General features: G+C 44.8%; 1 protein-coding gene across 1 annotated transcript; it reads right to left on the minus strand.

The window, feature by feature from the left end:
- Nucleotides 1-1,335: 1,335 nt before the first annotated feature.
- LOC133638226 (antigen peptide transporter 2-like) lies at nt 1,336-13,248 on the minus strand. Its single transcript, XM_062030608.1, has 11 exons — nt 11,383-13,248; nt 11,203-11,317; nt 5,342-5,472; nt 5,081-5,286; nt 4,831-5,028; nt 4,643-4,771; nt 4,342-4,533; nt 4,101-4,274; nt 1,839-1,980; nt 1,638-1,774; nt 1,336-1,579 (listed from the first exon to the last, which is right to left on the minus strand). The coding sequence occupies exons 1-11, from the start codon at nt 11,861-11,863 to the stop codon at nt 1,370-1,372; spliced, it is 2,115 nt and encodes a 704-aa protein (XP_061886592.1). The 5' UTR covers nt 11,864-13,248; the 3' UTR covers nt 1,336-1,369.
- Between the last annotated feature and the right edge of the window lie 4,237 nt (nt 13,249-17,485).

Genomic DNA, 17,485 nt, shown 5'->3' on the forward strand with positions numbered 1-17,485 from the left:
TCTGGTTCTGCTCTGAACTACTTTCTTCCTTTTGGGAGGACATTTTTGACACAATTAGAAAAGCAGACGCTCAAAACTTTCCCCCCAACCCTATCAGCCATTTTTGACGTATGACCCGATAACACGTGCCCGGTACCACTAAAGCGTATGTCCCGATAACACGTGCCCGGTACCACTAAAGAGTATGTCCCGATAACACGTGCCCGGTACCACTAAAGCGTATGCCTAACCCTAACCCTATAAGTGTGTGTGTCTTTAAGGGGCGTGTCTATAAGTGTATGTGTCTTTAAGGGGCGTGTCTACAAGTGTATGTGTCCTTAAGGGGCGTGCCTACAAGTGTCTTTGTCTTTAAGGGGCGTGTCTACAAGGGTCTGTGTCCTTAAGGGGCGTGTCTACAAGTGTATTTGTCTTTAAGGGGCGTGTCTACAAGGGTCTGTGTCCTTAAGGGGCGTGTCTACAAGTGTCTGTGTCTTTAAGGGGCGTGTCTATAAGTGTATGTGTCTTTAAGGGGCGTGTCTACAAGTGTCTGTGTCCTTAAGGGGCGTGTCTATAAGTGTATGTGTCTTTAAGGGGCGTGTCTACAAGTGTCTGTGTCCTTAAGGGGCGTGTCTATAAGAGTATGTGTCTTTAAGGGGCGTGTCTACAAGTGTGTGTCTTTAAGGGGCGTGTCTATAAGTGTCTGTGTCTTTAAGGGGCGTGTCTACAAGTGTATGTGTCCTTAAGGGGCGTGTCTACAAGTGTCTGTGTCTTTAAGGGGCGTGTCTACAAGTGTCTGTGTCCTTAAGGGGCGTGTCTACAAGTGTCGGTGTCTTGAAGGGGCGTGTCTACAAGTGTCTGTGTCTTTAAGGGGCGTGTCTACAAGTGTCTGTGTCTTTAAGGGGCGTGTCTACAAGTGTCTGTGTCTTTAAGGGGCGTGTCTACAAGTGTTTGTGTCTTTAAGGGGCGTATCTACAAGTGTCTGTGTCTTTAAGGGGCGTGTCTACAAGTGTATGTGACCTTAAGGGGCGTGTCTACAAGTGTCTGTGTCTTTAAGGGGCGTGTCTACAAGTGTCTGTGTCTTTAAGGGGCGTGTCTACAAGTGTCTGTGTCTTGAAGGGGCGTGTCTACAAGTGTCTGTGTCTTTAAGGGGCGTGTCTACAAGTGTCTGTGTCTTTAAGGGGCGTGTCTACAAGTGTCTGTGTCTTTAAGGGGCGTGTCTACAAGTGTCGGTGTCTTTAAGGGGCGTGTCTACAAGTGTCTGTGTCTTTAAGGGGCGTGTCTACAAGTGTCTGTGTCTTTAAGGGGCGTGTCTGCGGCATGCAGCAAGATGTACTTGGACAGACACCAACGATACTTTGGAGATTTATTGGCAGACAGGAAGTCCAAGTGGTCAGGAGTCCTGGACAGGAAGTAGGTCAGAGAAGAGCTCCTCCCTCAGGCGATGGTAGCGCCCCCTCCTGGCCATGAGCTGCAGGTGCGTGCCCTCCTCCACCACGGCGCCGTCCTCCATGAAGACGATGCGGTCCGCCCTCTCGGCGCTGCTCAGCCGGTGCGCCACCATCAGGACCGTGCGTCCGCCGCGCAGAACCTCCCGCAAGACCTGAGGCCAGGTGGTGGTCAGCGGGCGAGACCCAGACCAAGTCATGTGACCAACTCACCGCCTCCTGCGCCTGGCCGTCCAGCTGGCTGGTGGCCTCGTCCAGGAGGATGACCGGCGGGTCTCGGACCAGCGCCCGCACCACGGCCACGCGCTGCTTCTCGCCCTCGGACAGACGCCGGCCTCCTTCGCCCACATCTGCGGGCGTGGGGCAGGGCGTCTTTGGGGGTCAAAGGTCGCAGGGTCACGTAGGGACACGTACCTGCGTCGCTGTCCAGGAGGTCACACGCTCCCACCTTGATGGCCACCTCTCGCACCTGCCGGGGGTCGCAGGTCATGCCGTACTCCACGTTGGACCTGACCGAGCCGCACAGCAGAACTGGACTCTGCTCCACCAGAACCACCTGTGGGACACACACACACACCTGGTGGTCCGCACGGGTCTCCAACACTAAGCTGCCATGCAGGCTGTTTTTTTAACTGGTATGTTGTGATGAATTATTGACATGACTAGGAGAATACTATTATGACAAGTAGGATGCTAATAGACCACTAACATGACTAGTAAAATGCTAATAGGATGCTAACATGACAAGTAGGATGCTAATAGACCACTAACATGACTAGTAAAATGCTAATAGGATGCTAACATGACAAGTAGGATGCTAATAGACCACTAACATGACTAGTAAAATGCTAATAGGATGCTAACATGACAAGTAGGATGCCAATAGGACGCTAACATGACTAGTAGTGTGCTAATATGATGAGTAGGACGCTAACCTGACTAGTAGGATGCCAATAGGACGCTAACATGACTAGTAAAATGCTAATAGGATGCTAACCTGACAAGTAGGATGCTAATAGACCACTAACATGACTAGTAGGATGCCAATAGGACGCTAACATGACTAGTAAAATGCTAATAGGATGCTAACCTGACAAGTAGGATGCTAATAGACCACTAACATGACTAGTAAAATGCTAATAGGATGCTAACCTGACAAGTAGGATGCCAATAGGACGCTAACATGACTAGTAGTGTGCTAATATGACGAGTAGCATACTAACCTGACTAGTAGGATGCCAATAGGACGCTAACATGACTAGTAGTGTGCTAATATGACGAGTAGGATACTAACCTGACTAATAGGATGCTAATAGGACGCTAACATGACTAGTAGTGTGCCAATATGACGAGTAGGATACTAACCTGACTAATAGGATGCTAATAGGACGCTAACATGACTAGTAGGGTGCCAATATGATGAGTAGGATAGGATGCTAACCTGACTAGTAGGATGCTAATAGGACGCTAACATGACTAGTGGGATGCTAATAGGACGCTAACATGACTTGTACAATGCTTATATGACTAGTAGGATGCTAATAGGACGCTAACATGACTAGTAGAATACTTATACGACTAGTAGGATGCTAATAGGACGCTAACATGACTAGTAGAATACTTATACGACTAGTAGGATGCTAATAGGACGCTAACATGACTAGTAGAATACTTATACGACTAGTAGGATGCTAATAGGACGCTAACATGACTAGTAGGGTGCTAATATGACGAGTAGGATGCTAACCTGACTAGTAGGATGCTAATAGGACGTAACATGACTAGTGGGATGCTAATAGGACGCTAACATGACTAGTAGGGTGCTAATATGACCAGTAGGATGCTAACCTGACTAGTAGGATGCCAATAGGACGCTAACATGACTAGTAGGATGCTAATAGGACGCTAACATGACTAGTAGGGTGCTAATATGACCAGTAGGATGCTAACCTGACTAGTAGGATGCCAATAGGACGCTAACATGACTAGTAGGATGCTAATAGGATGCTAACATGACTAGTAGGGTGCTAATATGACCAGTAGGATGCTAACCTGACTAGTAGGATGCCAATAGGACGCTAACATGACTAGTAGGGTGCCAATATGACGAGTAGGATATGATGCTAACATGACTAGTAGGGTGCTAACATGACTAGTAGGGTGCTAATATGACCAGTAGCATGCTAACCTGACTAGTAGGATGCCAATAGGACGCTAACATGACTAGTAGGGTGTTAATATGACCAGTAGGATGCTAACCTGACTAGTAGGATGCCAATAGGACACTAACATGACTAGTAGGGTGCCAATATGACGAGTAGGATATGATGCTAACATGACTAGTAGGGTGCTAACATGTCTAGTAGGGTGCTAATATGACCAGTAGGATGCTAACCTGACTAGTAGGATGCCAATAGGACACTAACATGACTAGTAGGGTGCCAATATGACGAGTAGGATATGATGCTAACATGACTAGTAGGGTGCTAACATGACTAGTAGGGTGCTAATATGACCAGTAGGATGCTAACCTGACTAGTAGGATGCCAATAGGACGCTAACATGACTAGTAGGGTGCCAATATGACGAGTAGGATAGGATGCTAACATGACTAGTCGGATGCTAATAGAATGTTCTTGAAGGCAACATCCTTCCTGTGGGTGTGTCATGTGACACCTTTTCATGGAGGTAGCGCCGCCGGTAGTGCTGCAGCGGCTCGCCGTCTAGCAGGATGCGACCGCACTCGGGCTCGTAGAACCTCTTCAAGAGGCTGAGGCAGGTGGTCTTGCCGCTGCCGGACGGACCCACGAGCGCCGTCACCTTCCCCGCCTGCAGCTCCATGGACAGCGCCTGAGCACAAACACGCTCACCTGACGTCCACGCCGGCGGGACCGGCAGGCGAGTTGCGAGGCTTTACCTTCAGCGCCGGTTGGTCCTGAGCCCTGGACGGGTACCTGAAGGTGACGTCCTGGAAGACCAGGCTCCCCCGCAGACGTTGGGGGGCCAGGGGGCCCTCCTCCCGGCCTGGCGGGGTCCTGTCCAGGTAACTGAAGACTTTGGAGATGACACCCACCGTGGACAGCGTGTCCCCGCAGCAGAACAAGATCTCCTGCAAAGCCGGTGGCGGTCAGAGAGGGCGGGGCCAGGGCAAGCGTGGTCACCTTGAGGTTGTGGGACATGGCGGTCAGAGAGGGCGGGGCCAGGGCAAGCGTGGTCACCTTGAGGTTGTGGGACATGGGTTTCCGGAAGAGGAGGAAGGAGAGCAGACTCCCGATGCTCAGGTGGCCGCCGGCGATCAGCGTGCGAGCGTGCAGAAGCATCGCCGTCTTGATGGCCAGACTCCCCAGCTGCAACCACGCCACACCTTACTGGGGTCCAACACGCTGGGGGGCGTGGCCACACCTACCCGCCTTACGAGGACGAAGACGGCGTTGTAGACCGCAGCCTGTCTCCGGACGCCACGCAGCTCGTGGAGCGCCTCCCGGTGCCGCCTCGTTTCGTCACGCTCGCCGTTGAAGCTGCGCACTGTTCGAATCCCGCCCAGCGACTGACCGGCCAGCGCCTCCACCGCGGCCAGGCAGTCCTGCTTCCGCTCCGTCAGCTCCTAAAGGTCACCGTGAGCGCCACAAACTGCGTCTACTTCCTGTCCTACTCACCTTGGTGCAGGCGATGTGGCGCTTCTGCAGCGCCGCCATCAGGGGGATCTCGATGCACGCCAGCGCCGTGAGCCGCCAGGACAGACGCCACATGAGCGCCAACATCAGCGCCGTCTTCACCGTGCTGCGCAGCACGGCGTTGGCGTTGAGCGCCACCGTCAGGCCCATCTTGTTGACGTCCGAGTGCAGGCGGGAGGAGAGATCTCCTGTCACGTGACACGTCAGCCGTCACTCGCACCCAGGTGACGTGTGGCGCCTCACCTGCATTGTTGTCCTGGAAGAAGTGCACTTCCTGCCTCAGCAGCGTCCCGAAGAGCAGCAGCTTCAGTCTCTTGTTGAGGCGAGCGTGCGAGCACATGAACACGCCCGCTCGCAGGCCCGTCAGCACGCAGCTGCAACAGCAACAGCACTTCTAGTCGCTAATCCCATGCTAATGTGACTAGTAGGATGCTAATATGACTAGTAGGATGCTAGTAGGCTCGCAGGCCCGTCAGCACGCAGCTGCAACAGCAACAGCACTTCTAGTCGCTAATCCCATGCTAATGTGACTAGTAGGATGCTAATATGACTAGTAGGATGCTAATATGACTAGTAGGATGCTAATATGACTAGTAGGATGCTAGTAGGCTCGCAGGCCCGTCAGCACGCAGCTGCAACAGCAACAGCACTTCTAGTCGCTAATCCCATGCTAATGTGACTAGTAGGATGCTAATATGACTAGTAGGATGCTAGTAGGCTCGCAGGCCCGTCAGCACGCAGCTGCAACAGCAACAGCACTTCTAGTCGCTAATCCCATGCTAATGTGACTAGTAGGATGCTAATATGACTAGTAGGATGCTAATATGACTAGTAGGATGCTAATATGACTAGTAGGATGCTAGTAGGCTCGCAGGCCCGTCAGCACGCAGCTGCAACAGCAACAGCACTTCTAGTCGCTAATCCCATGCTAATGTGACTAGTAGGATGCTAATATGACTAGTAGGATGCTAATATGACTAGTAGGATGCTAATATGACTAGTAGGATGCTAGTAGGCTCGCAGGCCCGTCAGCACGCAGCTGCAACAGCAACAGCACTTCTAGTCGCTAATCCCATGCTAATGTGACTAGTAGGATGCTAATATGACTAGTAGGATGCTAATATGACTAGTAGGATGCTAATATGACTAGTAGGATGCTAGTAGGCTCGCAGGCCCGTCAGCACGCAGCTGCAACAGCAACAGCACTTCTAGTCGCTAATCCCATGCTAATGTGACTAGTAGGATGCTAATATGACTAGTAGGATGCTAATATGACTAGTAGGATGCTAATATGACTAGTAGGATGCTAGTAGGCTCGCAGGCCCGTCAGCACGCAGCTGCAACAGCAACAGCACTTCTAGTCGCTAATCCCATGCTAATGTGACTAGTAGGATGCTAATATGACTAGTAGGATGCTAATATGACTAGTAGGATGCTAATATGACTAGTAAGATGCTAATATGACTAGTAGGATGCTAGTAGGCTCGCAGGCCCGTCAGCACACAGCTGCAACAGCACTTCTAGTCGCTAATCCCATGCTAATGTGACTAGTAGGATGCTAATATGACTAGTAGGATGCTAATATGACTAGTAGGATGCTAGTAGGCTCGCAGGCCCGTCAGCACACAGCTGCAACAGCAACAGCACTTCTAGTCGCTAATCCCATGCTAATGTGACTAGTAGGATGCTAATATGACTAGTAGGATGCTAGTAGGCTCGCAGGCCCGTCAGCACGCAGCTGCAACAGCAACAGCACTTCTAGTCGCTAATCCCATGCTAATGTGACTAGTAGGATGCTAATATGACTAGTAGGATGCTAATATGACTAGTAGGATGCTAATATGACTAGTAGGATGCTAGTAGGCTCGCAGGCCCGTCAGCACGCAGCTGCAACAGCAACAGCACTTCTAGTCGCTAATCCCATGCTAATGTGACTAGTAGGATGCTAATATGACTAGTAGGATGCTAATATGACTAGTAGGATGCTAATATGACTAGTAGGATGCTAATAAGACTAGTAGGATGCTAGTAGGCTCGCAGGCCCGTCAGCACGCAGCTGCAACAGCAACAGCACTTCTAGTCGCTAATCCCATGCTAATGTGACTAGTAGGATGCTAATATGACTAGTAGGATGCTAGTAGGCTCGCAGGCCCGTCAGCACGCAGCTGCAACAGCAACAGCACTTCTAGTCGCTAATCCCATGCTAATGTGACTAGTAGGATGCTAATATGACTAGTAGGATGCTAATATGACTAGTAGGATGCTAATATGACTAGTAGGATGCTAGTAGGCTCGCAGGCCCGTCAGCACGCAGCTGCAACAGCAACAGCACTTCTAGTCGCTAATCCCATGCTAATGTGACTAGTAGGATGCTAATATGACTAGTAGGATGCTAATATGACTAGTAGGATGCTAATATGACTAGTAGGATGCTAGTAGGCTCGCAGGCCCGTCAGCACGCAGCTGCAACAGCACTTCTAGTCGCTAATCCCATGCTAATGTGACTAGTAGGATGCTAATATGACTAGTAGGATGCTAATATGACTAGTAGGATGCTAATATGACTAGTAGGATGCTAGTAGGCTCGCAGGCCCGTCAGCACGCAGCTGCAACAGCAACAGCACTTCTAGTCGCTAATCCCATGCTAATGTGACTAGTAGGATGCTAATATGACTAGTAGGATGCTAATATGACTAGTAGGATGCTAATATGACTAGTAGGATGCTAGTAGGCTCGCAGGCCCGTCAGCACGCAGCTGCAACAGCAACAGCACTTCTAGTCGCTAATCCCATGCTAATGTGACTAGTAGGATGCTAATATGACTAGTAGGATGCTAATATGACTAGTAGGATGCTAATATGACTAGTAGGATGCTAATATGACTAGTAGGATGCTAATATGACTAGTGGGATGCTAGTAGGCTCGCAGGCCCGTCAGCACACAGCTGCAACAGCACTTCTAGTCGCTAATCCCATGCTAATGTGACTAGTAGGATGCTAATATGACTAGTAGGATGCTAATATGACTAGTAGGATGCTAGTAGGCTCGCAGGCCCGTCAGCACGCAGCTGCAACAGCAACAGCACTTCTAGTCGCTAATCCCATGCTAATGTGACTAGTAGGATGCTAATATGACTAGTAGGATGCTAATATGACTAGTAGGATGCTAGTAGGCTCGCAGGCCCGTCAGCACGCAGCTGCAACAGCAACAGCACTTCTAGTCGCTAATCCCATGCTAATGTGACTAGTAGGATGCTAATATGACTAGTAGGATGCTAATATGACTAGTAGGATGCTAATGTGACTAGTAGGATGCTAATATGACTAGTAGGATGCTAGTAAGCTCGCAGGCCCGTCAGCACGCAGCTGCAACAGCAACAGCACTTCTAGTCGCTAATCCCATGCTAATGTGACTAGTAGGATGCTAATATGACTAGTAGGATGCTAATATGACTAGTAGGATGCTAATATGACTAGTAGGATGCTAGTAGGCTCGCAGGCCCGTCAGCACACAGCTGCAACAGCAACAGCACTTCTAGTCGCTAATCCCATGCTAATGTGACTAGTAGGATGCTAATATGACTAGTAGGATGCTAATATGACTAGTAGGATGCTAGTAGGCTCGCAGGCCCGTCAGCACGCAGCTGCAACAGCAACATCACTTCTAGTCGATAATCCCATGCTAATGTGACTAGAAGGATGCTAATATGACTAGTAGGATGCTAATATGACTAGTAGGATGCTAATGTGACTAGTAGGATGCTAATATGACTAGTAGGATGCTAGTAGGCTCGCAGGCCCGTCAGCACGCAGCTGCAACAGCAACAGCACTTCTAGTCGCTAATCCCATGCTAATGTGACTAGTAGGATGCTAATATGACTAGTAGGATGCTAATATGACTAGTAGGATGCTAATGTGACTAGTAGGATGCTAATATGACTAGTAGGATGCTAATGTGACTAGTAGGATGCTAATGTGACTAGTAGGATGCTAATGTGACTAGTAGGATGCTAGTAGGCTCGCAGGCCCGTCAGCACGCAGCTGCAACAGCAACAGCACTTCTAGTCGCTAATCCCATGCTAATGTGACTAGTAGGATGCTAATATGACTAGTAGGATGCTAATATGACTAGTAGGATGCTAATGTGACTAGTAGGATGCTAATATGACTAGTAGGATGCTAGTAGGCTCGCAGGCCCGTCAGCACGCAGCTGCAACAGCAACAGCACTTCTAGTCGCTAATCCCATGCTAATGTGACTAGTAGGATGCTAATATGACTAGTAGGATGCTAATATGACTAGTAGGATGCTAATGTGACTAGTAGGATGCTAATATGACTAGTAGGATGCTAATGTGACTAGTAGGATGCTAATGTGACTAGTAGGATGCTAATGTGACTAGTAGGATGCTAGTAGGCTCGCAGGCCCGTCAGCACGCAGCTGCAACAGCAACAGCACTTCTAGTCGCTAATCCCATGCTAATGTGACTAGTAGGATGCTAATATGACTAGTAGGATGCTAATATGACTAGTAGGATGCTAATGTGACTAGTAGGATGCTAATATGACTAGTAGGATGCTAGTAGGCTCGCAGGCCCGTCAGCACGCAGCTGCAACAGCAACAGCACTTCTAGTCGCTAATCCCATGCTAATGTGACTAGTAGGATGCTAATATGACTAGTAGGATGCTAATGTGACTAGTAGGATGCTAATATGACTAGTAGGATGCTAATGTGACTAGTAGGATGCTAATGTGACTAGTAGGATGCTAATGTGACTAGTAGGATGCTAGTAGGCTCGCAGGCCCGTCAGCACGCAGCTGCAACAGCACTTCTAGTCGCTAATCCCATGCTAATGTGACTAGTAGCATGCTAATATGACTAGTAGGATGGTAGTAGAATGGTAGTAGGACTAGTAGGATGCTATTAGGATGCTAACAGGACTAGTAAGATGCTAGTAGGATGGTAATAGGACTAGTAGGATGCCAGTAGGATGCTAGTAGGATGGTAATAGGACTAGTAGGATGGTAATAGGACTAGTAGGATGCTAGTAGGATGCTAGTAAGATGCTAATAGGACTAGTAGGATGCTAGTAGGATGGTAATAGGACTAGTAGGATGGTAATAGGACTAGTAGGATGCTATTAAGATGCTAATAGGACTAGTAGGATGCTAGTAGGATGGTAATAGGACTAGTAGGATGCTAGTAGGATGTTAATAGGACTGGTAGGATGCTAAAGGACTAGTAGGAGGGTAGTAGGATGCTAATAGGACTAGTAGGATGGTAGTAGGATGCTAATAGGACTAGTAGGATGCTAGTAGGACGCTAGTAGGATGCGATTAGAACTATTAGGATGCTAATAGGACTGGTAGGATGCTAATAGGACTAGTATGATGCTAGTAGGATGCTAATAGGACTGGTAGGATGCTAATAGGACTAGTAGGATGCTAGGAGGATACTAATAGGACTGGTAGGATGCTAATAGGACTAGTAGGATGCTAGTAGTATGTTAATAGGACTGGTAGGATGCTAATAGGACTAGTATGATGCTAGTAGGATGCTAATAGGACTGGTAGGATGCTAATAGGACTAGTAGGATGCTAATAGGACTAGTAAGATGCTAGTAGTATGCTAATATGACTAGTAGGATGCTAGTAGGATGCTCCCACTATATACGCCCTCTAGATCACTAAGATCTTCTGAGAGCAATCTGTTAGCGGTTCCAAGAGTAAAGTCAAATCAAGGGAGATCATCATTCAGTCACTATGCAACACATAGCTGGAATAAACTTCCTGAAGATGTCAGACTCTCCCCAACTCTCACTACTTTTAAAACTAGACTGAAGACTTTTATGTTCACCTTAGCTTTCAGCTAAATCTTTTAATCTTTTAACTTTTAACGTCTGCACTGTTTTTATTTTTATTGTCTGCATTTTAATTTTGCTTTTATTTTCTTTCATTTCACTTTGTTGTCTGTGAAGCACTTTGAGTCTGCCTTGTGTATGAAAAGCGCTATACAAATAAAGTTGCCTTGCCTTGCCTTGCCTAATAGGACTAGTAGGATGCGCCATAAGTGCCTGTTGCTGGTAAAGACCCAATGTGCGGTACCTTCCAAGAGAGAAGAAGACCAGCAGTGCCACGGTGGACAAGAAGTCCGAGTCCAGCTGTGGACCTGTCAGGATGTCCATCACCTTGCCCTGGTACAAGGGGATGACAGTGTCACCTGCACCAAAGCAAACAGGAAGTGGTCAGCAGGAAGAAGTCCAGAGTCATGTGACTTGTACTCACAGCCCACAGCCAGGATGAGGAAGACGAAGGCTGAGGACAGGAAGAGGAAGTCCACTCTGACGTGCTGCAAGACCCTGGCCAGCAGGCGACCAGCATCCAGGTCTTCCTTCTTCTGGCCGCTCTGCCCGCCACTCAGCCCCGCCTCCCAAACCACGCAGCTGAACGCCGAGCACGCCGCCCCCAGCAGCCAGGTGCCCGGGTCAGGGGTCAGGTCAGGGCTCAGGAAGTCCAGCAGGGGGGGCAGCAGGCAGAGGAGCGCCGCCAGCCGGCAGAGCACCGCCCGCCGTCTCCCATCAGCCAGTGCGCAGGCGACCAAGACCAAGGTCACACACTTCAGCCCTGCCAAGCTCCACTGATCCACCGCGCCGCAGCCGGACCCCCCCACCACAAGCAGGACTGTCCAGAAGGCGGCGGTGAGCAGCGAGTCCAGCAACAGGAGCAGGACGCCGTAAAGTGATGTCATCGTGGATGATGTCACCATGACGTGATGAACGTGGAACCCGACTTAAACAAGTTGAAAAACTTATTGGGGTGTTACCATTTAGTGGTCAATTGTACGGAATATGTACTGTACTGTGCAACCTACTCATACAAGTCTCAATCAATCAATCAATCAATCAATACTGTACTGTGCAATCTACTAATACAAGTCTCAATCAATCAATCAATCAATCAATACTGTACTGTGCAATCTACTAATACAAGTCTCAATCAATCAATCAATCAATCAATCAATACTGTACTGTGCAATCTACTAATACAAGTCTCAATCAATCAATCAATCAATCAATACTGTACTGTGCAACCTACTCATACAAGTCTCAATCAATCAATCAATCAATCAATACTGTACTGTGCAATCTACTAATACAAGTCTCAATCAATCAATCAATCAATCAATCAATACTGTACTGTGCAATCTACTAATACAAGTCTCAACCAATCAATCAATCAATACTGTACTGTGCAATCTACTAATACAAGTCTCAATCAATCAATCAATCAATCAATACTGTACTGTGCAATCTACTAATACAAGTCTCAATCAATCAATCAATCAATACTGTACTGTGCAACCTACTCATACAAGTCTCAATCAATCAATCAATCAATCAATACTGTACTGTGCAATCTACTAATACAAGTCTCAATCAATCAATCAATCAATCAATACTGTACTGTGCAATCTACTAATACAAGTCTCAATCAATCAATCAATCAATCAATACTGTACTGTGCAATCTACTAATACAAGTCTCAATCAATCAATCAATCAATCAATCAATACTGTACTGTGCAATCTACTAATACAAGTCTCAATCAATCAATCAATCAATCAATCAATCAATACTGTACTGTGCAATCTACTAATACAAGTCTCAATCAATCAATCAATCAATCAATCAATACTGTACTGTGCAATCTACTAATACAAGTCTCAATCAATCAATCAATCAATCAATACTGTACTGTGCAATCTACTAATAAAAGTATCAATCAATCAATCAATACCGTACTGTGCAATCTACTAATACAAGTTTCAATCAATCAATCAATCAATCAATACCGTACTGTGCAATCTACTAATACAAGTTTCAATCACGTCACGCGGCGCCCATTTCCTCCATTTCACGTCGAACTCGAGCCACTCACAGCCAGACGTCTTCTTCCTTATTTTACTTTCACTTTCACTTGCAGTTATGGCTGTACTTTGAACTTTGAACTCACAGGAAACGTCATCTTTCCCGCTTCTTCAAAGTTCACGACACGCGTGTGCAGAGATAGTTGGAATATTATACAAAACATGTTTGAGGTTATCAGTAGTCGTTGATTGAAAAAATCCAATCAAACGTTTTTGTAGTTCGGAAAAACTAGGAAACGGAAGTTGGTGACTTTTAGCGCATGCGCAACCGGATCGGGGGTCTTAGTAAATCAGGCAGCGACAGACTTTTTTTATTTGGGGTAAAATACGATTAGTGTAATAAACTTACCAGGAATGACAAAATGTAGGAGTTTATTAGACACGTCGTGAAGAGCAGGGAGATGACGAAGATGTTCTTTAAAAGATGTTCTTTAAAAGATGTTCTTTATGTGACCAGCTGGCGGCGCTGCTGACATGCGCTGTTAGAAGACGAGGAAGAAATGGCAGCCAATGAGAGCGCAGGTTGTAGTGACGTCACGTGTCAGGCCGGAAGAGGTCGTCAGAGAAGGCCATTATAGAAAAGAAGACGACGACAAAGTTGACAAAGCTGCGTCTTCCTGACACTTCTGCTCTCCATCTTCCTGATGTTTGACACTTCTACTCTCCATATTCCTGATGTTTGACACTTCTACTCTCCATATTCCTGATGTTTGACCACACTTCTGCTCTCCATGACTGCGCGCGTGAGTGCTTCCGTGTGGGCGGGAAAATGTCGCCATACTTCGTAGACGTCGTGCAGCTCACTAAGGCAACTAAGTTAACTGCCTTATAGGCAACTAAGTTAACTGCCTTATAGGCAACTAAGTTAACTGCCTTATAGGCAACTAAGTTAACTGCCTTATAGGCAACTAAGTTAACTGCCTTAAAGGCAACTAAGTTAACTGCCTTATAGGCAACTAAGTTAACTACCTTAAAGGCAACTAAGTTAACTGCCTTAAAGGCAACTAAGTTAACTGCCTTATAGGCAACTAAGTTAACTGCCTTATAGGCAACTAAGTTAACTGCCTTATAGGCAACTAAGTTAACTGCCTTATAGGCAACTAAGTTAACTGCCTTATAGGCAACTAAGTTAACTGCCTTAAAGGCAACTAAGTTAACTACCTTAAAGGCAACTAAGTTAACTGCCTTAAAGGCAACTAAGTTAACTGCCTTATAGGCAACTAAGTTAACTACCTTAAAGGCAACTAAGTTAACTGCCTTATAGGCAACTCAGTTAACTGCCTTAAAGGAAACTAAGTTAACTGCCTTATAGGCAACTAAGTTAACTGCCTTATAGGCAACTCAGTTAACTGCCTTAAAGGCAACTAAGTTAACTGCCTTATAGGCAACTAAGTTAACTGCCTTATAGGCAACTCAGTTAACTAAGCTCACTGCCTTAAAGACAACTAAGCTCAGTCTGCTGCAGGAGACACTTTTAAACAATAAAGATGTTTCTGCCAAAGTCAACCTGTCAGTCACCATGTCACATGTGTCATAAGCTGTCACAGTCACCATGTCACATGTGTCATAAGCTGTCACAGTCACCATGTCACATGTGTCATAAGCTGTCACAGTCACCATGTCACATGTGTCATAAGCTGTCACAGTCACCATGTCACATGTGTCATAAGCTGTCACAGTCACCATGTCATAAGCTGTCACAGTCACCATGTCACATGTGTCATAAGCTGTCACAGTCACCATGTCACATGTGTCATAAGCTGTCACAGTCACCATGTCACATGTGTCATAAGCTGTCACAGTCACCATGTCATAAGCTGTCACAGTCACCATGTCACATGTGTCATAAGCTGTCACAGTCACCATGTCACATGTGTCATAAGCTGTCACAGTCACCATGTCACATGTGTCATAAGCTGTCACAGTCACCATGTCACATGTGTCATAAGCTGTCACAGTCACCATGTCATAAGCTGTCACAGTCACCATGTCACATGTGTCATAAGCTGTCACAGTCACCATGTCATAAGCTGTCACAGTCACCATGTTACATGTGTCATAAGCTGTCACAGTCACCATGTCACATGTGTCATAAGCTGTCACAGTCACCATGTCATAAGCTGTCACAGTCACCATGTCATAAGCTGTCACAGTCACCATGTCATAAGCTGTCACAGTCACCATGCGCTCTTCCTGGTGACCAACACAACACGTGACTAAACATTTCAACAACATTTGTTACTTTAAATACAAACCCTGTTTCCATATGAGTTGGTAAATGGTGTTAGATGTAAATATAAACGGAATACAATGATTTGCAAATCCTTTTCAAGCCATATTCAGTTGAATATGCTACAAAGACAACATATTTCATGTTCAAACTCATAAAATGTATTTATTTTTTGCAAATAATATTTAAGTTATAATTTCATGGCTGCAACACGTGACAAAGTAGTTGTGAAAGGGCATGTTCACCACTGTGTTACATGGCCTTTCCTTTTAACAACACTCAATAAACGATTGGGAAGTGAGGAAACTAATTGTTGAAGCTTTGAAAGTGGAATTCTTTCCCATTCTTGTTTTATGTAGAGCTTCAGTGGTTCAACAGTCCGGGGTCTCCGCTGGCGTATTTTAGGCTTCATAATGCGCCACACATTTTCCATGGGAGACAGGTCTGGACTGCAGGCGGGCCAGGAAAGTACCCGCACTCTTTTTTTACGAAGCCACGCTGATGTAACACGTGCTGAATGTGGCTTAGCATTGTCTTGCTGAAATAAGCAGGGGCGTCCATGATGGCAACATATGTTGTTCCAAAAGCTGTATGTACCTTTCAGCATTAATGGTGCCTTCACAGATGTGTAAGTTACCCATGTCTTGGCCACTAATACACCCTTTCTTGTGAAAGACTGAGCAGTTTTTGGGAAACTGTTTTTATACCCAATCATGGCACCCACCTGTTCCCAATTAGCCTGTTCACCTGTGGGATGTTCCAAATAAGTGTTTGATGAGCATTCCTCAACTTTATCAGTATTTATTGCCACCTTTCCCAACTTCTTTGTCACGTGTTGCTGCCATCAAATTATAAAGTTAATGATTATTTACAAAAAAAAAAAAGTTTATGAGTTTGAACATGAAATATGTTGTCTTTGTAGCATATTCAACTGAATATGGCTTGAAAAGGATTTGCAAATGATTGTATTCACTTTATATTTACGTCTAACACCATTTCCCAACTCATATGGAAACAGGGTTTGTATATATACACATTTATATATGTGTGTATGTATATATGTGTGTATATATGTATATATATGTGTATATATGTGTGCATATGTGTGTATATGTATGTATGTGTGTATATGTATATGTATATATGTGTGTATATGTATATGTATATATGTGTGTATATGTATATATGTGTGTATATGTATGTATATATGTGTGTATATGTATGTATATATGTGTGTATATGTATGTATATATGTGTGTATATGTATATATGTGTGTGTATGTATATATGTGTGTGTATATGTATGTATATGTGTGTGTATATGTATGTATATGTGTGTGTATATGTATGTATATATGTGTGTATATGTATATATGTGTGTATATGTATATGTATATATGTGTGTATATGTATATGTATATATGTGTGTATATGTATATATGTGTGTATATGTATGTAAATGTGTGTATATATGTGTGTATATGTATGTATATATGTGTGTATATGTATGTATGTATATATGTGTGTATATGTATATGTATATATGTGTGTATATGTATATATGTGTGTGTATGTATATGTGTGTGTATATATGTGTGTATATGTATATATGTGTGTATATGTATATATGTGTGTATATGTATGTATATATGTGTGTATATGTATATATGTGTGTATATGTATATGTATATATGTGTGTATATGTATATATGTGTGTATATGTATGTATATATGTGTGTATATGTATATATGTGTGTATATGTATATGTATATATGTGTGTATATGTATATATGTGTGTATATGTATATATGTGTGTATATGTATGTAAATGTGTGTATATATGTGTGTATATGAATGTATATATGTGTGTATATGTGTGTATATGTATGTATATATGCGTGTATATGTATATGTATATATGTGTGTATATGTATGTATATATGCGTGTATATGTATATGTATATATGTGTGTATATGTATATATGTGTGTGTATGTATGTATATATGTGTGTATATGTATATGTATATATGTGTGTATATGTATATATATGTATATATGTGTGTATATGTATATATATGTGTATATGTATATATGTGTGTATATGTATATATGTATATATGTGTGTATATATGTGTGTATATGTATGTATATATGTGTGTATATGTATGTATATATGTGTGTATATGTATATATGTGTGTATATGTATATATGTGTGTGTATGTATATAT

The sequence above is a fragment of the Entelurus aequoreus genome, linkage group LG21, assembly GCF_033978785.1.
Source record: "Entelurus aequoreus isolate RoL-2023_Sb linkage group LG21, RoL_Eaeq_v1.1, whole genome shotgun sequence".
NCBI lineage: Eukaryota > Metazoa > Chordata > Actinopteri > Syngnathiformes > Syngnathidae > Entelurus > Entelurus aequoreus.